Source organism: Sinocyclocheilus grahami, unplaced genomic scaffold, assembly GCF_001515645.1.
Source record: "Sinocyclocheilus grahami isolate Dianchi unplaced genomic scaffold, SAMN03320097.WGS_v1.1 scaffold7.1, whole genome shotgun sequence".
Classification (NCBI taxonomy): Eukaryota; Metazoa; Chordata; class Actinopteri; order Cypriniformes; family Cyprinidae; genus Sinocyclocheilus; species Sinocyclocheilus grahami.
The window spans coordinates 1,465,234-1,490,309 of NW_015505186.1; the positions used below are offsets into that span (position 1 = coordinate 1,465,234).

The 25,076-nt window shown below is 36.9% G+C and overlaps 2 protein-coding genes and 1 long non-coding RNA gene across 3 annotated transcripts in view; 1 reads left to right on the forward strand and 2 right to left on the reverse strand.

Moving 5' to 3' along the window:
- LOC107588722 (uncharacterized) overlaps positions 1–1,627 on the reverse strand; it is a 21,030-nt gene extending 19,403 nt beyond the window's left edge. Inside the window, exon 1 of the long non-coding RNA XR_001609616.1 lies at positions 1,461–1,627. This is a non-coding gene — a long non-coding RNA (uncharacterized lncRNA). The remainder of the gene's footprint in view (positions 1–1,460) is intronic.
- An 11,683-nt stretch (positions 1,628–13,310) lies between these two features.
- On the reverse strand, positions 13,311–16,786 carry LOC107588734 (vacuolar protein sorting-associated protein 26B-like). Its single transcript, XM_016276960.1, has 6 exons — positions 16,307–16,786; positions 14,858–15,014; positions 14,575–14,739; positions 14,266–14,441; positions 13,996–14,138; positions 13,311–13,870 (listed from the first exon to the last, which is right to left on the reverse strand). The coding sequence occupies exons 1-6, from the start codon at positions 16,527–16,529 to the stop codon at positions 13,736–13,738; spliced, it is 999 nt and encodes a 332-aa protein (XP_016132446.1). The 5' UTR covers positions 16,530–16,786; the 3' UTR covers positions 13,311–13,735.
- A 2,513-nt stretch (positions 16,787–19,299) lies between these two features.
- Positions 19,300–25,076, forward strand: part of LOC107588742 (forkhead box protein O1-B-like) — a 28,562-nt gene continuing 22,785 nt past the window's right edge. The window contains exon 1 of the mRNA XM_016276970.1: positions 19,300–20,050. Coding sequence (XP_016132456.1) covers positions 19,496–20,050 — 555 coding nt within the window. The 5' untranslated portion in view covers positions 19,300–19,495. The remainder of the gene's footprint in view (positions 20,051–25,076) is intronic.

Sequence of the window (25,076 nt, forward strand, 5' to 3'; positions counted from 1 at the left end):
TGAGGCTGTATTACGTCGATTCTGGCACCCAACATCACAACAAGATGATATTTTAAGCTCCTTATGTAGCCGAATCTGCGCTGGTTTGAATGGGCCGCCTCCAGTTTCCTCTTTGTTTTGCTGCCTCCACCTAGCGCTGTGACGTCGGCTGACCCTAGTTACCTGTGATTGGCCTGGCCATGCGTCACTCAGAAAACAACAGGCCAATCAGAAGAGAGGCTCATGAATATTAATTAGACAGGCCAAAATCTCCAAGTAGATATAACTGCAAACTCCAAAAGTGGGCAGAACCTCCAAAATGGGGCGGGGTCTCCACACGCAAAGACTTTCAGCATTGGCTCTGGCTCCAGCCAATTGTTATTGACTTACATTTCAAAATAAAACTATAAATTAAACATTGTTTGCAGTTCATCTAAAATAAAATATGCTATGTAAATAAATATTCTCTGTGAGAGCAGAGCCCAAAGCTTGTGGCCAGTGGTGTTTGGACTGGAGTTTGAAACTCTGCGTAATGATATAAACGGGAATCACCCGCAAGCCGTCCCAGTGCAGCGCAGGGGAAAGATTTTACTCTATCGCTTTGTTCTAAGCAGCGGGGGCGTTCCGGGGCTCGAAATTCGTAGGGTAGGATGGGGTAGTGATGCTGGGTGTAACTAAAAAGGTGCCATTTTCCGGTGAGGTCCGGTTGGGGAGTTACGGAACGATCTCATATCGCATAATCGTATCAACTGTTTATCTCCTGAAATGCATCTTTCTTTACCACGCTATTCAGCGCCAATCCCGCCGTGCAGTCAATTTCGCTGGTTAAGGTTAGGGTCAGGTGTGGGGTAGGTTTATGGGTTAGCATTTTTGTTGCATAGTGTAGGAAATAAACACTTTAATTGACATAACCAATAAAATCTTTAGAATCAGCTGTGGGGCGGAGTTTGCACTGAAGTGGATTGGGGGGGAAAGTGCACATGCGTGTCATGTGCCTGTCTGTCAATGGAAGGAAGCCACGCCCTATTTTGGAGCTCCCACCCCGTTTGGAGATCTCCAGGCTGCAGTTATACCCTTCTCCAAAATCGACCTGTTCTCAGCAGAGCTCCTGAGAAAGGAGCTGTAAAAATATATTGAGATGGTTTTTGGTACTTATACTGCAAATATATATTCTTAAGAACATCAAAACCTAAAATAAAACTCCAGAAAGGTGTCAAATAGGGGACCTTTAAACTAGACGCCACAAAAAAATCCTCGACAAGCTTGCCTGTGACCTGTATATGACTACCCTCTAGTGGAATGTTGCGGTATTACAATGAAACAGTCATTCATGCTTTCACAGGGTTTGACATTTATTGGAATTATAACTCCGCAATACTTCACATTCCTCCATGTCCCTTAGTAAATAAGAAATAAATACATTAAAGATGTAAGCACAAGGCATGGATGACAGTTAATGTTAAAAAAACAAAAAAAAAAACCGTCAAAGAAACCACATTATGTAGAACTTTATATTTCATACATAGGATGAAAAAAAAAAGTCAGGTTACCCAAAATAAGAAAAGTCACAAGGTTTCTCCCCATAACTTGGCATTAATGTAGAACACTAAAACATGCTGTATTTTCAACCAACCTTGGCTGAAATGAAGCCACACTCCATGCTGAAGCGCTGAAAAACATTCAAACATAAAATATTAAGAACCAGAAGCTCACATTTTGTACAGCACTGCATCCCTTGTGTGCAAATCCTACGCCAAACTAGAGTAAGGAGCTGGAAGAATTCAACTGAGGGTCTAGAAATGATGGAAAAAGTTCTAACATTATTTCTTATTTAAGTACCCGCAGATTTCTTTCAGCGAATGATTAAAATCACATAATAATAAATATTATAATATCCATCTTTACATTATAATATCGTGATGCCATATATTTAAGCTTTTGAAAGCATTAATTTTATTTCTATTATGTTTGATTTACATTTTTGAGAATGAATAAAAATGTAAAAGTGAGAAAAAATATTTTTTATTCACTTTTTAAAATTATATTATTTCTCTAAACATGTAAATAAAACAATAATATTTATAAAATACTAATTAAATATAATTTAATTTAAAAAATAATAATTGTAGCCATTTATCAATTATCAGTCATGATGACATGGCTATATAATAATTTATTGGCTAAAATCCTAAGCTTCCAAGTTCAGGAAATGTGTGCAACCATAATATAATAAATTTGAGCTTCACAATTTGCCACATTTACCAACTCTAATCACTGTGTACAAAATGACTGGAATGATCAAATCATCCCTGTGAGAACATGGAGGATGAGGACGCAGAGATGCAGTTCTTGCGTGATGTAATCGAATCACAGCGGCATTACTGTCTAAGAGGAAGCTGCTATTGCCTCCACAGCTCATACTGCAGGGGAATGCTTCCTCTGCTCTTCCAGTAAGTGCTAAGTGCAGCTGAAGAGTAATGGGGCAAGATCCATTAACTGCTGAGAGAGATGTCTGTGCATGGAGGCAAATATCATGCAGTTAATTTCAACACACTTACTTTTGCAGGCATGCTCCCGGTCTTCTCGGAGTGGGTAGGCCCTTGTAGACTCATGGCCTTGTCCTTACGCCTGCGCTTGCTCAGCTCCCTTTGCTCCTTCTGTCTGTTTTGGACCTCCATCAGAGCTGTGATGAAGGTGTTCTTCACCTCCTTCTCAAACTCCAGCTCGTCCCTCCGGGCCAGCTGGGCCACCAGCTCCTCCGAATACTCTCGTATCGCCGCCTCCATCCGGCACAAGATGTCAAGCAGCGCCGAGCTTGGCATCAGCCTCAGACCTGCATGACAAGCATTGGGTTTAATAAGACTTGATCAAAGCGAGCAAGCTGTACTCTCATGTAGTGCTGCAGTCATTTACTCAGAGGAAATAAAATGACTTTTTCAATTATAAGGAGAAAGATATTTCAAGATGTTTCAAGAAAATATATTTCAAGACATTTTCTGATGGCCAATGCATCAGTGATAACTTCTTTGCAACTTAAATCAGCTCCATTAATATAATATCATTAATATCATTAATAAAGTACCTTTAACAATAGATCATATTTATCGATATCAACAGTAATAATATTAATATCAGAAGTAATCTAAATCATTTTATGATAAAATTCACAATTATAATATTAAATTACTATAAATAATGTAATATAAATATCAATGCATTGGTAAAAATGATGTTGTCCCTAACATGTAATTTTTAGCAAATGGTACAATATGACCGTTTCTAGGCAAAAATGCATCTTGTTATATTCTGATCCACCCAAAACAAATGCTTTACATTCTATTCAGGTCAAGATGACTTCCACAAGAATTAATTCGTCATTGAAATGAACAAGTTCAGTTTGAGAGTTATTATACAGTAACATCCACTCTTTATTTCCTGCATTTTCGACCTGTGATCTGACAGTTCCCATGAATGAGCTCGAAAGGCTTTATCAATCAGGCTTAACGTCAAGCTAAAAGACTGCAGGATAAAAATCCATTTAAAACAGGCTTGCTTAAACGTTTACCCCAACATTACATTAGTCAGCAAAGTTCCATTCCACTAATACACTCTATTACCCTAGTGTGTATGTGTCTGCCTGTAGTGTACTATGTCAGAATTAAGGGAATGACCTTTTGTCACTTCCTGGTTTTTGGCTACCGATTGATTTGTTTGTCCACCACCCATAATTCTGTGCCTATGGCCAAAACCCATTCAAAAAAACTTCCAATGACCAAAGCAAAGAGGCAATCCAATGTTACATTGATAAACTGCTGCCCCTTATTCACACTTCCTGAGGAAGGGGGTGGAATTGAGCAAGAGTTTAAATAGCATATTGACCTTAAATAAATCAATGGAACAAATGGTGGCGATGGAATAAAACACTTTTGCCATGGGACCTCCGCTGAGAGTGACATCAACTAAATGTGTATGACATTCATATTTATCACAGTGATAAAAAATGCAAGAGATATTTCTCAAACGCACTGCTAAATCTGGATCACAGCATCTGGATCTATTTTTTTCTAGAAATATGTACAGAACGAAATGAAAAAAGAAAGGGATGGATGCAAAACGGATGGAGATCAAGGTTACCCCATTTCCCAGTGGGAATAATGTGAAAACAATGGCGGGATGGAGACGGAGTGATGGAGGAGAGAGAGGGAGGAACAAATTACCTGCAGAAGAATCTCTCCGTGTGTATCTGGGTAGAAACAGCTCCTCCTATTCCAATATAGTCAGAGAGAAACCACCATCAGCAAATCTTGATCAGGATGAAACGACAGCAGACACAATCATTCCCATCACACACACAGAATCTCCGTGTCGTGATGGCCACTGTTCTAGTCCACGGCGTCTTGTCTAAGCCAGTCAAGGCTCAGAGTGTTGTTTTCTGAGCATTAAGCAGCAGCCGTCCTCTCCTGTTCCACGGAGCCTGCGCATTCTGACGCAATCATCCTCCTCGGCAACCCTCCCCCTTCTGCTCCTCTCCTCATGCACCTCACTCTCTCCGCCCCCTACCCCCTCCTGCTCCCTTTCTCTCAGTCTGCCATAAGCCAAATCCCTCCATATTCATGAGGAAGGACAAAAAAACAGTGTGAGGTAATGGAGAGAAGCTGTATTGGGGCTTTATTCACACCTTGAACTCGCTTGTCATCGGCCACATCAGGGGTCTCTTGGCAGGATCCCCTTCTCATTACCCCTCAAAGCACGCTCGAGGGATTTTCATTGAGGAAGCCGTGCTAACAACATGTACGCTGGCTGCTTACTGTCAGTCATTACTATTGAAATGAAAGCTATAAATCTGGCAAGATTACAGTGTTTTAATAATGTTGCAGGGTCATATAGAGTAATAGTAAGTCTGAGACCACTAGTGAGAATGCTTCTATATAAATGGTACAATATGACCGTTTCTAGGCAAAAATGCATCTTGTTATATTCTGATCCACCCAAAACAAATGCTTTACATTCTATTCAGGTCAAGATGACTTCCACAAAAATTCATTCGTCATTGAAATGAACAAGTTCAGTTTGAGAGTTATTATACAGTAACATCCACTCTTTATTTCCTGCATTTTCGACCTGTGATCTGACAGTTCCCATGAATGAGCTCGAAAGGCTTTATCAATCAGGCTTAACGTCAAGCTAAAAGACTGCAGGATAAAAATCCATTTAAAACAGGCTTGCTTAAACGTTTACCCCAACATTACATTAGTCAGCAAAGTTCCATTCCACTAATACACTCTATTACCCTAGTGTGTATGTGTCTGCCTGTAGTGTACTATGTCAGAATTAAGGGAATTCTCATTACCCCTCAAAGCACGCTTGAGGGATTTTCATTGAGGAAGCCGTGCTAACAACATGTACGCTGGCTGCTTACTGTCAGTCATTACTATTGAAATGAAAGCTATAAATCTGGCAAGATTACAGTGTTTTAATAATGTTGCAGGGTCATATAGAGTAATAGTAAGTCTGAGACCACTAGTGAGAATGCTTCTATATTGTTTTTTTATAATAATTTAATAAAACAATTACAAATTGTAGTATTAGTATAACAATTTAATGAAAAGTTGAAATTAACATTGTCAAATTTCCCAAATGTGGTTATTTGATTAGTGACCTATAGAACGTGCAGAATTGTAAATGTTTTATTGGGTTTTAAGTCGACATTTCTTTGTTTAAATAACAGTTATATGATTTACATATTATAATATAAGTTATTGGCTGATTGTTTTTTGTGCAATTAACTGCATTTAAATGCTAATTTTTCCTAATTTTACATACCTCTGCCATCATCTACCACTAATTTAATGTTAATCTTTAAAAACACTGGTAACACTTTACAATAAGGTTTCATTTGTTTACATGAATTAATTACCCCTCAAAGCACGCTCGAGGGATTTTCATTGAGGAAGCCGTGCTAACAACATGTACGCTGGCTGCTTACTGTCAGTCATTACTATTGAAATGAAAGCTATAAATCTGGCAAGATTACAGTGTTTTAATAATGTTGCAGGGTCATATAGAGTAATAGTAAGTCTGAGACCACTAGTGAGAATGCTTCTATATTGTTTTTTTTATAATAATTTAATAAAACAATTACAAATTGTAGTATTAGTATAACAATTTAATGAAAAGTTGAAATTAACATTGTCAAATTTCCCAAATGTGGTTATTTGATTAGTGACCTATAGAACGTGCAGAATTGTAAATGTTTTATTGGGTTTTAAGTCGACATTTCTTTGTTTAAATAACAGTTATATGATTTACATATTATAATATAAGTTATTGGCTGATTGTTTTTTGTGCAATTAACTGCATTTAAATGCTAATTTTTCCTAATTTTACATACCTCTGCCATCATCTACCACTAATTTAATGTTAATCTTTAAAAACACTGGTAACACTTTACAATAAGGTTTCATTTGTTTACATGAATTAACTATATTAGTTAACTTGATCTTAGTTAATATTAAGTACAAAATGTACTAATACATTACTAAAATGTAAAGTTGTATCTGATAACATTAGTTAATGTACTGTGAATTAACATGAACATGAACATTTGTATTAACTAATATTAACAAAGATTAATAAATGCTGTAACAAATATATTGTTCATTGTTAGTTCATGTTAGTTAATGCATTAACCAATGTTAACAAATGAGACCTTATTGTAAAATTTTACCAAAACACTAATAATTTAAAAACTGTTTTAAATGCAATCGTTTACAAATCTCTTTTTCCACGCTACATTGTAATGTACATTATAATGTTGTGATAACCAAATTCCCTTGCCTTGTTGCAATTAATATGATTAATTTGAGTTTTTTTGTGTTTTATTTTTCGTTTATTTAAACAAAATAATATAGAATTTTATATAATGTGCTATTTATCATTTATTGGCCATAACATGAAAATAATTACGGTAACACTATACAATAAGGTTTCATTTGCTAACATTAGTTAACAAGAAGTAACAATGAACAGTACTTCTACAGTATTTATTAATCTTAGTTAATGTTAATTTCAACATTTACTAACATATATTTAATTTCAAAACTTGTTTCTGTTAACAGTTGTTAATACACTGTGAACAAACATGAACAACGTACAACTGTATTTTTATTTAATTGTATTTTTAGGGAACATTAACAAAGATTAATAAAAGCTATAATGTTGTTCATTGGTAGTTAATACCCTAATGCACTAACAACTGAGATCTTATTGTAAAGTGTTACTAAACATTTATTAAAATTGATGTATCCCTAGATTTAAAATGTTCAAAATCCTAAAGTAAGTACATTTTATTTATATAGCACATTGAAACACGGTGAAGCTGACCAAAGTGCTGAACAGAGAAAACCAAATCCAAAATAATAAAAAATTAAATTCCTTACCCTAAAACTTTCCATTTCCAGGTTTATATTAGATAATTAATCACAGATTAAACAACAGATGTCAATGTGGTCTAAGACTTTTGAACCCCTACAGACAAAATACACTGTTTCCAGCTCAATTTGTCTGACTCTGCAGGCCATCCAGCGAGTCAGAAAGACAGAGAACCGCAGCGAAGACAAAGACCGTGGCTTAGAGGAACGGATGGGGCATAAAGAACCATTTAGTTTGGCCATAGTAATGCCCAGTTGCCCTTTACGTCACACATATCCACACCTCCCATGTGTAACGCCACTCTCCCTGCTGCCCTTAATCCTTCACGGTTTTTAATCTGCATCTCAGTCTGTAAAAAGACCCATACAGTTAGAGACGCTCTCCAGCATGCATGTGTCTGCATGCACACAAGCTGCTCAGAATTGGCTTGCCATATTCCAGGGATTAGCATCTGATTTGATGGATTACAGACAATGCTTTCACAGTTTTGAGCAGATGACTGTGGGAAACAACAAAAGCGTGGCACACGCTGCTTTACACATCACAGGACATCTAGTCCTTATATAGTAAAGCTTCCTGACCATGTGGCCAGATTTACTCAGAAACGCATTTCGGTGTTGGAAGCATGCAGCGTGACTGAAATACAAATGCAGGTGTATTACTACTGGCTGCTTAAATATGAACTGTTAGTAATTCTAGCATGCTTTCATATATTTGATAGTTGTTGGCTGTATGCATGTGGCACGTCTTTGTCTAACAGACTTTAAACCATGTGAGTCCATTAATGGTTAATAAGGAGGAGAGAGCAGAAAGTAACAGTAGTGGGTCTTTATGAAGGGGGAGGAATATTCTGCAAAGCTCAAAGACAAATATGACGACATCTCCTGTGGGAGTGTCAATCACAGTCTAATGTATTCAACAACTACACTGAAAATGTTTCATCCAATTAAAAAAATTTAGGGTAATGATTCACATCTATCAAGCTAGTCAACCTGCCACAGGAGCTGCTGAAACAGTTCTACTCCGCCATCGTTGAATCCATCCTCTGCACTTCAATAACTGTCTGGTTCAGCTCAGCTACCAAATCTGACCTCAGAAGACTTCAGAGGGTAGTCCGGACTGCTGAGCGAATCATTGGTACAACCCTCCCTTCTCTCCAAGAACTGTACTTATCCAGAGTGAGCAAAAGGGCTGGCAGAATCACTCTGGACCCCTCACATCCAGCACACTCCCTCTTTGAACTGTTGCCATCTGGTCGACGCTACAGAGCACTGAGCACCAGAACGACCAGACACAGGAACAGTTTCTTCCCTCAGGCAATCCATCTCATGAACACTTAACTGTGGAACACACACTATTTACACTTATTTATCTAACACACATACTCAGTCTACACCTCAAATTTGAACATAATATACAGTAACTGTACATAAAAAAACTGTCTATTGTAATATACCTGCACATACAATTGTTGATTTATATATTTTTATTTCTTATTTACTTGTTCTATTTTTTTTTTTATTATCTGTGTTTTTGTTCTGTCACTGTCACTCTGTTACACTGTGGAAGCTTCTGTCACGAAAACAAATTCCTCGTATGTGTAAACATACCTGGCAATAAAAACTCATTCTATAAGGGCAAGTTATTTATTTTATTTTTCATTGGCTCAAGTTAAAAAATATAGATGTGAATCATTACCCTACATTTTTTTAATTGGATGAATGAAATTTTTTTTCAGTGTACAAAACTGTTAGATCATAAGTCAGCCTATTTTTATCATCAAAGCTGCATTGTTTCGATGCAGAGGCCGTTTCAAACCATCTTTCAAAACCCTTTCCACTTGCCCAAAATTATAATAATACTTTATTTCAAAATTCAAACCACAGTTCATCTCATACCACGTTTGCTTTCCATCCTTATTACATTAGATGCAATAAAATTGATGAGATAATATAAAAAATGAGGAATACACACAATGACCTGATTTCCTGTGCAAGACTCCCCCTTCTCACACAGATGCAAGGCTCCTCCACAATACAGTCAAAAGACTGGGAATGACGGAGGCCCCATCGCCATGGTAACCGGGTTTGTGCAGCTGAGCATTGCGCTTGGAGCAGTTGCTGTGGTTATTAGTGAAGGATTGGAACTGGCCCATTAGCTCCACGCCTCCAAACATCGAAGGCCTAATAGGTTTGTACAATGTGGCCACTGGATTTATCGAGCTAAGATGTTGTTTTAGCTGACATTTAATATTTATGATGTGATTACTGTATGTACTGTATGAACCTCCAGTTCTTTTTTTAGGGCAAGATGGTATTTTTTTTTCTCCCTGCCATTGAAAATTTTACCAGAAAATCAGTAAACTAAACTCAACTACATTGCCACTGAAATGTTAAATGAAATGCTATTTGTATTAAAAGATAATAATAGTAATAATACCATTTTTTTTAAAGATTTTATTTTTGCCATTTTTGGATTTTTTATTGTGATAGGATAGTTTAGAGTTGAAAGGAAGTGAATAGTAACGGCGCTATAAGTCGGTGCACTGCCCACAAGGCTATCAGCGCCGACATAATACACTTTAATTATTTTAATATTTTTTGCAGCAGTAATAACAAATAGTAATTGTTATTATTTCATTACCTTTATATTATTTTGACTACTTTTTTTTTTTTTTTTTTAGAAATCAGATACAATTTTCCAAAATGAGAAGTGATTTTATTGCTCATAGCCACCCCGAGGAAAACATCTGCTGTACGGCTACTCTGTATATTGTGTGACAGATTCAGTTCAGGATTTGAACACAAAGGCTTGTTATTTCTCCTCAGTCCTCATTAGTGTCTATGGGCTTGAATTCTGCAGATGTAGAGAAAGAGGACTTCAGCTATGATCAATACTCATCCAGGTTTCTCTTCTCAGCTTCAGAATTCACTTGGAAAATACAGCTGTCAGCAGCACGGCCAGCCGATCAATAACAACATCTCAAAGCCAGAAGACTGCACATACTATTGAAAACGCATCAGCTAAAGTATCTGCCTTTATACTTGTCCCTCTGGAACGTTTTACAATAAGTGAGTAATAAAGCAGCTTATACCTAAATGCCTCTACTATTCAAAAGTTTGGATTCGGTAAGATCTTTATGTAAAAATGCAAATACAGTATAAAACAAAACAAAAAAAATTAACGCTGTGATTTTTTTAAGCAATTTAAAATAACAGTTTTCTATTTTGATATATTTTAATTTCTTCCTGTGATGGCAAAGCTGTATTTTGGCCAGCAATTACTCCAATCATTCTAATATGCTGATTTGGTGCTCAAGAAACAATTCTTCTTATTTTTTTGAAAACAATTGTGCAGATTACTACTTTGTGGAAACTGATACATTCATTAATATACAGTGTAGCCAATACTATATGAAAATGAATACATTTTAATCCTATTACCAAATTGGCTATAAAGTGCATTGCTGATTGGGCAAATGAGGTGCGAGTCTGCCATCTAGGGGTTATCAAGAGCTGGCTGAGTTTAAGCATTTAGAAACACAATTAACACCCTCAAAAAGTTTCATTTTAACATGCAAATCAAATTGTGTTGGAGAAAGATATCAAATGTAACTCGAGTTCATGAATTAAAGATAAAAGATACTTTAGGGACAACACTGGTCTTCTCATTTTTAAGACCAGTTCAAAATCTTCAGAAAGATTTAAATACAAATTATAAGACAGACCTTGAGAATTTTTATCTAATGAAAAAGATGGCAACACTATATGACCATAAAACAGCTTCCGTTACACACCTTATTTTTCCAAACTGAGTTCATTGCAGGTGAAAAGACGACACTGGGAGTTTCTATGAGGGAAAAGATGAGCGTTTTTTTTTTCTTCTTTTTTAATCTGAGGAATCAGAGTAAAAACAAATGTCATATACAGCACAAGTACTGAAAGAGCAGTTAGACTGTGTGTTTCGTATTTTATATTAGCACAGTTCTAGAATCTTCTAGAACCCGTTTCGTAAACTCTGCTAGTACCTTAGAGCGATTTCTAAACCATTTCAAAATCATATACTTACAATTCTGTAAATATATACTGTACATACATAATAATATAGAAATATGGTTTTAATATTTTGCCGTTTTAAGCAGCAGTTTTTTGCACAATGATAAATGTAAAGAAAGTTAGGAAACAACTAATTCTTGTTTCTTCTTTGTTTTGAAAGGATACACAGTGCTAATTTGTAAATTCATATAGGTGTAGTCAGTAAACACAGTGTGGCACATAGAGCCATGAGTAATCTAAAGCAAAGAGATGCTTTAGATTTGTGAAACAGACAGCAGAGAGATCACTTACACATAGCCCTGTGACAGGCCTTGCCATCTTTTACTAGTTTGCCTTCTTTGTTTTGAAAGGATACACAGTGCTAATTTGTAAATTCATATAGGTGTAGTCAGTAAACACAGTGTGGCACATAGAGCCATGAGTAATTCTGCAAAGAGATTCTTTAGATTTGTGAAACAGACAGCAGAGAGATCACTTACACATAGCCCTGTGACAGGCCTTGCCATCTTTTACTAGTTTGACACCAAATGCAAGGGTTCCTTTACACGCCATGTAAAAAAAGGGCAATTTTATCAAACAATATGCTGAACCTAGTGTGTGATCAGCATGTCATGATCTTTCTTAGTTAAAGTTCACTGCCAGACACAAGGATCATTTTCTACTTAAGTGAATAGAAGTGCTAACAAAAAAACGATATTGTGAAATTGCAGTCTCACTAAAGGCAGCTCATCGTGAGATGATTCATCCTGGTTTTTCAGACAGATAAACACCCCCACGGTCCTAACACGACAAGAAATAATCACGACAATAAGAGCCACTAACAAGGCAGCATTAATGAGCCTGCAATCTCAAAATAGGTGTGCAATCACTTCCGCAAAGTGTTAATACGTCTGCTTTTCATCCTGATCACACACACTTTATCAGCATTTATAATAAGCTGTACTGTCATGATCAAAAACGTCGAAGGTTTTAAGTACATCTTGGTTAGTAACTGGTTAGAACTGTGACATGTAATATAAAGCTGATCTCCAGTGTTGGTAAAAATGAGAACTAAAATAAGTCATTGATGCCACCTGAATTCTAGAATTGACAGGAATTAAAGAACATTAAACATTAGAACAGCCAATGACTTAGTAACACTTTAAAATAAGGCTGTACTGTAGTTACCCTGAACTAATAATAAACAATCCTTTAACATTTATTAATCTTGATTCAAGTTAACTTTTACATAAAAATAGTACATTTTCACATTACACGCATGTTAACATTAGTAAATGTTGTATTAGCCAACACAAACTAACAAACAAGCAGTTGAATCATAATTAATTTATAAATAAATATTAACTAAGATTAATTTTTAGTTCTTGAAACCTTTAACTAAAGTTAGCTTTTTGAACCTTATAGTAAAGTGTTACCCAACAACATCAAACATTTTGGTTTCCCATACCCAAACCTCAACAGCAATAATACTGAATTAAAATTATATTTTTATACATTTGAAAAGCTTGTTAAAGTATCATTATAGCAATACAATCTGACAGACAAAATAAAAAATTAAATTCAGGTGCATTTTAGTTTAGCTACATACCTGTAGGGAAATTAATTTGGTTTGTTAAATCTAAGCAAAAATGTTTATGTAATTTTGGGTTGATATGAAGTTAAGGGTCCCTCTGGAGACACTGAAATCACATTGGCAAAAACTCTGAAGTGCTTATCATTTATCTTACGGAATGGCAACAAAAGTAAAAAGGCATGTATTGGTAAGCATACTGTATATTTAAAAAAATCACTAAAAATATGAATTAGTTAAACACCATTTCATTAAAAATCAGAAACACACTGAATGAAATGTACATGTTACGAAAGAAAAAAATCTACAATAACAAAACATTAAAAAAAGTCTGTAAATGGAATATAGAGAGTGGAATGTGTTTGTTTTGTCTAGATGAACTGCTGAAATGTTTCAAATAAATATATAGTCAATTAATTCCAGGGTGGCAGACAAAAAGTAAACAATCTCAGAGGAACTGCCAAGAAGAATTCGTAAATATCGAGCTGTGGTTTTTGGAATCGGCGTTTTTGCTTTTCAAACATTAATCCCTTTTTAAAAGCTACTTAGGAACTTGTTGATCATAAACTGGTGTGTTTAGGAATGTGAAATATCATGTTTAGGTTACCATCTATTTTGGGAGCACACGGCTTCTTTAAATCCATACACACACTCTCTCTGACACAGACACACATGAGACGATGAGAAGACATGGTTGGGTTTAGTTGTCGTCCTCTTTAGCTTGAGAGAGTGCTTTCTCTGCGCTCGCCGAGCCCTCGAAGCGCTGGGAGGCGATGGCAGCTTGATGGGACATGCTTTTTCTCACAATGTCTCCCTTCCTCCATAGCGTAATCTCCTAAAAATCCACAAAAGAGGTCAATTCATGCACAAAATAGATCATATTCTGGGCATTTAATAGTTAAAATATCACTACTAACTTTTTATTTATTCATTTGTTCATTTAGTAAAGTGAAGACCAACCTGTTGTTTGAAGTAACGTCTCTCTTCTTCATCAATGAGTACGAGATTCAGGTAATAACGAACAGAGAATTTCTTATTAACATCCCTCATGGTGGGCGTCATCTCGTACCCAGCCAGAAAAAGACGGATAGGGATGGATTCACCTAAAGCCAGTAAAGACAATGTTAAAATTCAGTACAATTCATTTCAACGTAGAAAATATGAGTGTTTCAAATTAATCCATCAGAAACGTCATCCTTATAAATGGATGTGTTGAAAATAGTTTCATACCTCGCACAGGTGCTCCATCCATAATCTCGTATTTTGCAATGGTGTCATTTTCGTGGTACACATTTGGCCCTGTCCCTGTTGTCTCCCGTTTAATAATATCAATCTCCATGTGTTTGATCTTAATTCGCACCAACAGGAAATAGATCTTCCCTACAATCACATCTTTCAGGTGATACCTGCCATTTTTAGGTTAAAAAAAAAAAACGGGGAAAAATGCAAACAGGATATCAGTGGATGACAAATTGAAATTTTATTAACTGGTTTAAGTTAAAACCATAAACTCCCATCCTCTGGCTGTTTTTGACTTACTTGGACTTGTTGTACTCAAACTCAATGTGTAGACAGTCCTCAATTCCCACCTCCATCTTTATGGAAGTGTTGAGTTCTGGATATGTGCTGAGTGTGTGCACTACAATGTCCATCTCTTTGCAGACGTCATTCAGTCTCCTGCTGATGGTCGCCCGCAGGAAATAGCTGAAGGAAAATTTGAGTTCATCATAAAACCATCTAAGCAACATCTAAGACAGTTAACTGTCAACTAAGTGTAGAATATATTGTGGGAGCTCATATAAACAATCTTTCCCGAACATACCGTAGTTTTACATTCTGGCCTGTGTAGGACTCGTACGGTTTCTCCACATGTGTGAACTCAAAATCAAAGGTCTGAGATTGAGCCATTTCTCCAGGCCGAGCTAAATCCTTAACCAGAGAGACAAACTCATGATGGTTTCCTCTGTCGTAGTACAATTCTAGGAGAAAAAGACACGGGAGAGAAAAATATTACCATAGATGCTCAATTTTTGACATGGCTGCTTAATAAAATGTTCATATTTTGTTTGTATATTCCGTTTCATTCTTTCAAGTGAGAACAATTCTTTAAGGCTTTGCTAGGTTTGCCAGGTATTGAACAACATGACATTATTAAAGGCAATTTTTGGGGTTTTTATAATAAATCAATAATACATATAAGGTTAACCAAGGGGGGGAAACGACATTTTCTTTACATAGAAATGCATGAATGGTATATAGAGCTTTAAATACAGCCCTTACTTATAACAAGGAGAAACAAGTATCTTTTAAGGAAACTGATAATTACTGAAAATAAAAAAGGGATTCATAGCTTGTGACCAGCATCCAGAGGTGTGGTTTCTTTTATACCGCCTTTTTACTGGAGCTAGGAAGTCGACTCATTTCAGAGAATCGGTTCTTTTGAACAATTCATTTAAAAGAACAGGAGAAAATCGACTCAATTATTATTTTACATGTAGAACATTGTGGTGTTCATTATGGGTTTTATTTATAATTATAAGGGTATTTGTTTATTTCCATTTTAAAAAGTCCAATTTCAGTTTGTTGCAAACATGATTCCGCTAACATCGCGACACTTGTTTAGAATCTAAATATTATTTTAATTTACATTAAACGATACTAAATTACCTTTCTTAACTAAAAAAGTTAAGGCTATTTTTAAGTCCAGCTCTTTTTAGGTTGATAAACCATTTCCAGTACAGGTTTTACAAGTTGTAACGTTTCTGCTATTCGGCTTTATTAATTTTTTTTTTAATACATAAAAAATCAACTTATTTCCCCCTCACTCATCAGTTCTCGACTCATGACTAATGTCCGAACAGGTCGGTGAGCTGTTGGCTGAATTCCGAACAGCATACTAATGCGTTACTCTAGCTATTTCTGAAATATAAAGATACGCTCGGAGCGAAACCTGAACGATGTTTAGTGAACCGGTTCGTTCGAGTCACTGAAAATATCCAACTGGAAAGAACGATTCGTTCACGAATCAAACACCCACCGCCAATGTGTCATATGTCACGAGACCAGTGTTTGGAATTTGACACTTCAACATATTAACATGTTATTACTTAATAAATCTGGATCCCCCTTAATGAAACGTGCTTTACATAACAAATTTGCCCGCGACGCCTCCAAACATACGAACATAAATGTAAATGCTGAATTGTATTTAACTTAACGGTCACATCGCAGTTGCGTCATCAAGCATTGCTCGTTCAAACGTTGAACTTACCGATTTGCCCGATAAACTCTACCTTGATTCCCTGATGCTCGAGCCTCTTGCCTGGGTTCTTCAGAGTTACGTTGACTTTCCCAGAGACTGTCTCCCCATCGTAAAACAGAAAGTATTTGTCCTTTTTCCCGTCTTCTGTTTTGTGCTCGGCCTTTTTTCTCGTCTCGGCATCATTTAGAACTACGTCAATTTCAGCAGTTTGTCCGAAACTGAAGAAGCTCATCCCGAAACCTTGTGCTGGACTGGAATCCTTTTGTATTCTAACACCTGGTCCTATTCCACATCAATACAATTCCGTCCTGTTCACAAGCGAGCTGCTCTATCTTCTGCAATGCATGTAACAGTTGCGTATATAAAAGGTTGTTCAAAATAAATTGTAGCTAATTCTTCATATGGCTACTGTATATGGGTACATGAAGAGGATTTTTCAGCAATGTACAAACAGACACAAGCTTCAGAAATGAATTTACTACCGGGATAGTCCACGTAAATATAGTTTCAAAATAAAGGTCTTACAGAGACGACTGACATTTATCAAGAGTCAGCTGTACGTACGAGGAATTGTATTTAGGGGTTTTAATTGTTTTAATTTTTAACAATTTAATGCACACAAATTGTTATTTATAACATAAGTGTGTAATGTTGGGCACTGTTTCTGCAGGTTTTAAAAAGTTCACTTCTTTTTCAAATTAAGGCCTTCAAGTCATAAAGACTTAAATGTATAAAACTGGCATTAAATGTTGCATACACTAAAAAAAACTGTAACAAATTGAATTGAATTGATCAAGAGTCAACTGTATGTAAGAGGAATTGTATTTAGGGGTTTTAACTTTTAATTTTTAATAATTTGATTCACACAAAATGTTAGTAAGTAATATTGGAAGCGGTTTCTGCAGGTTTTTAAAAAGTTCACTTCGTTTTTAAGGCCTTAAAGTCATTAAGTCTTAAATTCATAAAACTGGCATTAAATGTAGCATGCACTGAAAAAATAGCAGTATTTTTTATTTTGTTTTTGAATACAAGTATCTAAACATCTTTAAATCAAGATGCATTTACTTGAGATGCAAAATGAAGCCCTGTTTTTGAGAAATAAGTTAATGTTTAAAACAAGAACACATACGAAATCACGTTTTCCCTTTGAATTGCGTAGAGTTTCATTTAAAAAAATCATAAACACTTTATATATATATATATATATATATATATATATATATATTTCTCATAAACCTTAAAAATGTTTTAAAAGTCTTAACCTCATAAAAGCTGCAGAAACCCTTTAGGAGAGGCCTGTATTTTTTATTTTATTTTGAATGCACCCTGGTCAAGACTTGTCATGTAGGCTAGTTAATGTCTCCCTCTAGTGAGCACAGCTAGTGATAGCACAACTCTGCATGAACGTTCACATCGTTACCACACGCATGTTTTGTTGAAAACAAAAAGGATTTAGTGCAAATTTAGGAAGCCAAGTCCAACAAGATATATAGACTATTTGACAGGCGGATGACTGCCAAATGGTTTCTAAGTCTCAGTGCACTCAGCCTCTTAAATCTTGATGAAAGGACCGCTTTTGAAGCCTATTAACAAAATATATTAAACTGGTGATTATTTGATATTACACAACTAAAAAGGTGAATGGAAAGCTACACTGTGTGGTCAAATTCTTTCATGGCAGTCATAATCCTCTGTAAATCCTGTTTATCTAAAAGTATAAAGCAAGCCATATTAACATTTATTTCTATCAAACTAATACCAATTTTTGATATTAAACATATTTGAATTAGAAGTAAACAATCAAACAATGACTGGCATCATTTTCGAAATTAATAACTAGTAGATATATTAGATATATTATATAGTAGATATATTGTATTAGTTATCTATTTTAGTTTTAGTTACAGTTGTAGTAATGTCATTTTATTAGTTTTTTTATTATGTCTATATAGGCTTTTTATTAAGTTTTACTTTTATTTATTTTGAGTTATTTCAGTACTTCAACATACAAAATGGAAATGAAATTATATATATATATATATATATATATATATATATATATATATATATATATATATATATATATATATATATATATATATATATATATATATATAGTATTTATAGAGTTTTAGCTTTTAGTTTTAATTACTTTTTCTTATTTGTAAGTCGCTTTGGATAAAAGCGTCTGCTAAATGACTAAAAGTAAAGTAAAAAGTAAAGATATTAGTACTTATCCCAGTAGCTGCAAATATCTATTCAGTTAGTCACTAGTACATCAGACTGGTTAGTCTTTATTCCTTTGCCGATAATGAAGATAAAGTAACTATTCCACTGTTACTGGTAATGAATTGCACATTTTTGCCATTGAATCATATGGGGATCTGTTGCTCGGATATTTAATATTCTCTTCTTAACTAGTCAACTAGTGAGACGAGATTTTTCTAGTAACGACTGAGATAGATACTAGTGTCTCATACTGTAAATAATAGTGACTAACTAAAAGTTGACTACAGGAATAAGTAATATGCAGGCTATAATTAGCCTATTAGTGAAACTGAATAGTCACACAAAGACCTATTTCTCAGATATGAACTATTCACTTCTTAACTAGTGACCTAGTGACATGACAAATGTTCCTAGTAACAACAGGGATAGATACTTTTGTTAAGTAATAACTGAATATGTGACTAACTGAAATGTAGTCACTTGGAATAATTTCTATAGCACAGGCTATAATTACCCTACTAGTGAACTTGAAAATAGATACTAGTCACATAAAGTGACATAGCTACTACTTTTTGTTTTCAGCGGGAAAAAAATGTTAAATGAGCTTGCCATAGAAGGGATAAACTGGAGTAGTGTGGGTTTTGCAAACGCAATCTCTGTTTACCTTTTGAATACGCGCATGTGATTGGCTGTCCAGGCTGTCACTCCATCTGTGGGCGTGGCCAGCTCACTCTACTCTAAAACACGCTGCACCCTGAAAGCGCTTCATAACACAGTCATTTCATTTAAAACCGCGCTAGGCATGGTACGAGCCACACATCGCTGAGTTTTACAGCGCGATCAGACACGGCTTCACTGTCAGTCAGCTCTGATCATGTGCGATTGATAGAGTGAGCAAACTAGACAAAATCTTAACTGCACTTATCCTCTGTTTAAGGACAGTCGGCTGACTTCGGCTTTGATTTTGTGATGGCAGAACCGCAGCATCAGCTGGTTGACATCGACCCGGATTTCGAGCCTCTCTCCCGGCCGCGCTCATGCACCTGGCCGCTGCACCGACCGGAGTTCAGCGAGCCAGGGAGCTCCAACACCTCCTCCCCGGCACCGTCCGTCAAGCCTGAGCAAGGTATCGTGGACTTTATCAACAGCCTAAGTTTACTAGAAGAGACCGAGGACTACCAGGAGGAGAAACCCGTCCTTTTGAACGACTTCCACTGCCAGGACAACTGCGTTCATCCTCAGCAACAGCATCCCCAGCAGCCGAATCCCCAGCTGACGCACCCGCAACAGGTGCCGCCGCTCCCCGCCCCTGCCAGCAGCTCCAGCCCTGCAGCGGCCCAGAGGAAGAGCAGCTCGTCTCGTAGGAACGCGTGGGGGAATATGTCATACGCTGACCTCATCACCAAGGCGATCGAGAGCTCCCCTGAGAAGCGGCTCACCCTGTCTCAGATCTACGAGTGGATGGTGAAGAGCGTGCCTTACTTCAAAGATAAGGGCGACAGCAACAGCTCAGCCGGCTGGAAGGTAATGGCTCTTCATGGCCAAGCACAAGTGTCATTCAAAGTAGCATTAGAAGTCATCTTATTGTATACGTTATATTTAAACACACTAACATATAGAAATATTTTTGCACACTGAAAGCATCTTTTAATGTGTCCATTAATGTATTTTAATGTTATTATAAGATCATCAACTCAATTTTTGGGGGAAAAATAAGGCATGTGATTCAAAATAAGTGGAAGGATGAATGTTTTGCTGTATTTAAATGTGTGCAGCTAAAAGAGCAATTCATGTCTGATCTTCTACATACACAAACATTTTCTTAATCAATATTTTCACCTGTATTTCCAGTAAAAATATCTAAACTTCCTTAAAAGAAGATACATTTACTCTGTACACTCTTAAAAATAAAGGTGCTTCAAAAGGTTCTTCAAGTGATGCCATAGAAGAACCAAAAATGGTTCTTCTATGGCATCACTTGAAGAACCTTTTGAAGCACCTTTATTTTTAAGAGTGTACAGAGTAAATCTATCTTCTTTTAAGGAAGTTTAGATATTTTTACTGGAAATACAGGTGAAAATATTGATTAAGAAAATGTTTGTGTATGTAGAAGATCAGACATGAATTGCTCTTTTAGCTGCACACATTTAAATACAGCAAAACATTCATCCTTCCACTTATTTTGAATCACATGCCTTATTTTTCCCCCAAAAATTGAGTTGATGATCTTATAATAACATTAAAATACATTAATGGACACATTAAAAGATGCTTTCAGTGTGCAAAAATATTTCTATATGTTAGTGTGTTTAAATATAACGTATACAATAAGATGACTTCTAATGCTACTTTGAATGACACTTGTGCTTGGCCATGAAGAGCCATTACCTTCCAGCCGGCTGAGCTGTTGCTGTCGCCCTTATCTTTGAAGTAAGGCACGCTCTTCACCATCCACTCGTAGATCTGAGACAGGGTGAGCCGCTTCTCAGGGGAGCTCTCGATCGCCTTGGTGATGAGGTCAGCGTATGACATATTCCCCCACGCGTTCCTGCGAGACGAGCTGCTCTTCCTCTGGGCCGCTGCAGGGCTGGAGCTGCTGGCAGGGGCGGGGAGCGGCGGCACCTGTTGCGGGTGCGTCAGCTGGGGATTCGGCTGCTGGGGATGCTGTTGCTGAGGATGAACGCAGTTGTCCTGGCAGTGGAAGTCGTTCAAAAGGACGGGTTTCTCCTCCTGGTAGTCCTCGGTCTCTTCTAGTAAACTTAGGCTGTTGATAAAGTCCACGATACCTTGCTCAGGCTTGACGGACGGTGCCGGGGAGGAGGTGTTGGAGCTCCCTGGCTCGCTGAACTCCGGTCGGTGCAGCGGCCAGGTGCATGAGCGCGGCCGGGAGAGAGGCTCGAAATCCGGGTCGATGTCAACCAGCTGATGCTGCGGTTCTGCCATCACAAAATCAAAGCCGAAGTCAGCCGACTGTCCTTAAACAGAGGATAAGTGCAGTTAAGATTTTGTCTAGTTTGCTCACTCTATCAATCGCACATGATCAGAGCTGACTGACAGTGAAGCCGTGTCTGATCGCGCTGTAAAACTCAGCGATGTGTGGCTCGTACCATGCCTAGCGCGGTTTTAAATGAAATGACTGTGTTATGAAGCGCTTTCAGGGTGCAGCGTGTTTTAGAGTAGAGTGAGCTGGCCACGCCCACAGATGGAGTGACAGCCTGGACAGCCAATCACATGCGCGTATTCAAAAGGTAAACAGAGATTGCGTTTGCAAAACCCACACTACTCCAGTTTATCCCTTCTATGGCAAGCTCATTTAACATTTTTTTCCCGCTGAAAACAAAAAGTAGTAGCTATGTCACTTTATGTGTTCTTCTATGGCATCGTGAAGCACCTTTATTTTTAAGAGTGTAGGACCTTTTTCTTTCTTTCTTTATTTTTTTTGGAAAATATATTGTAAATTAATTGTTTATCATTTCAAGTATAAGTCTAACAAAATCAATAAACCAGATTTATTTATTTATAATTGTATTTCCTCCTAAATGACCTTTTTACCTGACCTAATTACCTCTACCTGACTGGTAATATTTCTTGGTAACCTAATGTAGCTTTACAGAGGGTCCTGGATGGTTCTAGCCTGACCAACCATGTTCCCATCCTAGCAACCACAACTGTCTATCCCACATTATATCTTAGAGCTAGTGAATTTAATTCAGTTAAATACTTTTGAGATTACTGTTGATTTTGACTATCTGATTTTGGTGTTACCACATGAAGCACCTATTTTTCTTTTCTTTAGGCCCCTAAAAAAGGTGTAGCGTAATATATGACAGTAACAATTATCCTTCAAAAGTGCAGTTGTGGATTCCCTCTCAGCGCAAATGAATGACATGCGGTTTGTTATGGAATTTAAGGCTAGAAAGAGGAGGGACCCGAGCTCACAGTGTTCAGAAGAATGCATAACAACCCATTTTCAGCTGCGCATTTGCTGATGCCAGTTCAGTTTAATCTTTGTTTAATATCCTTGTCAGAACAACTTGTGGTTTGGCTTTCTGTCATCAGCATGACGTAGAGAGAGGGTTAAATAAGGCAAAATAACAACTTTTTTTTTTTACTTGCCCTCATGTCATTCCAAACTTGTATGGCTTTTTTCTTCTGTGAAACTCAAATGTAGAAAATTTGTTTTGCATGCTGGTACTGAAGCTTTCAAGCTTCTAAAAGGATGCAAAACCATCATTAAAAAGTGGTCCATACAACTTTTGCATTATATTATTCCAAGTCTGAATTTATGGCATACAATAGCTTTGTGTGAAATATAATGAAAAGAGTGACCGGTAAAGTCTTTAAATTTTTTACTTTTTATGAGTGAACTACTGTTATTCATCTAGCATTGTGAGTGAACTGTGGTAATTTTCATCGGTTTTAGTCATGTGACCTATTTTTCCAGCACTCATGAAGAGGTATGTGGTAAGTCTTGTGATTTGATGACACATTTCTATAGCTCCTGAGATGCTTTGAGGTGCCTGATGACTAAAACCAACTATCAGGGCTGCCATGAGTGGAGCAAACGGTTTCAGCATTGAAAGGGTCTTTGTCAACCTGTCATTTGTCTCTAGAGCACTTGTTCCTGTCTCTGATTCACCCCTTCATACAAGCCACTTTTGTTTCTTTGCTTGCTCTGTGCGTAAATGGAAATACAAATCCTTACCGTCACCCATGTCAGGGCCTCCTCCCAACACTGAGCTAAAAATACCTGCAGGATTACCTTTCATTACAGGGAGACACATTTACCTGAAAGGTGTGGTCCGCCCCCCTCCTCACCGCCATCTACATGCCACGACAAAACATCCTCTGGACTCCTCCACCTGTGACATCATAGTTTAAGCATTCCAGTCACTCTTAGGATGTTTGTAGGGGTTGGACTGTTCTTTATCATACTGTCTACATACCTGAGACTACAATAGTATTCTGCTTCCTGTCCCAGTAGATTCCAGTCTGTGACTATCACGTTAACGTAAGTAAAACCTGAGCACCACGAGAAGAGTCAATGTCATATGATTATGAGTATAATACAGGGCTCTGCAATAAGCTTTTTTTGGCAGGGGGGATATATATATATATATATATATATATATATATATATATATATATATATATATATATATATATATATATGCTATTATGTGAGAGGAAAATACAGCACTTTATTGTGTAAGAGAGACAATGGCATAATGACATGCTAGCTGCTATTTTGGCATGTTCAAATAAAAATAGGGAGGGGGCTCAATACAACAATGTCTTTAGAGTCACCAGGTAAATGAAGTATTGTCTGAGGGTGGGAGACAGGAGATATGTGCGTGTGTGTGTGTGTGTGTGAGAACTCACATCTGGGTTCTCTGGGAAGGTCGAGTCTGGGGTGCGTGGCTGAGTGTTTGGACTGAACTGGTTGTGGGGGAGCTGAGGGTCGAATACCACCGTGTGATTGTCTGGTTCTGAGCAGTGTCGATTGGGGACTGTGACGGAGAATCCATGTGATGGACCCTCAGTCTTCACTGGGTAGTTTGGCCCAGGCGCAATGGATACTGTCACCGTAGTATCGGGTGAGGGGAAAAGGCCTCTCTTGTCCTGGGTGTGCTGGTTCCCTGGAAGAACGATATTTACTCCTTTCAGAACCTGGATTCGGTTCTCTGGCGATGGCTCTTGGAGAGTGGTCATCAAGTTTCTGTTGGAAAATGTAAATGAAAATGTAAAAAACAAAATATACAATATAAAATGTTTTAAAAATATTTTTCATTACTAACAAACAACTGATAAATGTAGAAGGTGCACATTTAACTGCAACAAACATTGTTCTTCTTCACAAAAAATGTGCAAAATGCACGGATGTCTAAACCTAATATCAAAGATGAACCTAGTCACACTGACAAAAAATAAATATAATCAATACGTTATATTTTAAAAATGAAACTACTAAATGTTAAAAGGTAAACACATCAAGCGTCACCTTCTACAGATATTGGTTTACAAATTACTTGCTTTATATGTAGAATTTTGTAACCTAAATGGAACGTATAGTAATAAATGTTTTGTGATTAAAAATGGATTACAGCCTCCCTTCCTTTGCTGTTGTGTGCCGCTACTGGTTGACGCGCATGCGCAGCCCTACGCGTAAGCATAATCTTTTACCAATAGCTTGCTTGATTTTTATTTTTATTTTTTTTGCGAAATGTGAATAGTTGCTTGGCTTTAAACAAGAATAAAATACAAAGTACAGATACAATTTTATCTGCGCTGGGGGAAACCCCCCTTAAATGCATTAAACAACAAAAGCACGCTCAGACGGCAACATGAAGTTCTACGCGCATGATGAAGCATTTAATATAAAGTGCTCTCATGCTTCGAACAGTTTAGTACTTTTTTTACATTGATGTCAATGACGTAGTTTCAGCGTGCTCAGCGTACAGACCCAACAAATCGTTGCTGACAGTTTTCTTTATTAATTTTTGTTGATTAGTAAGCTAATTGCAGCCCTAGCAAAAAATACCATGAAGTA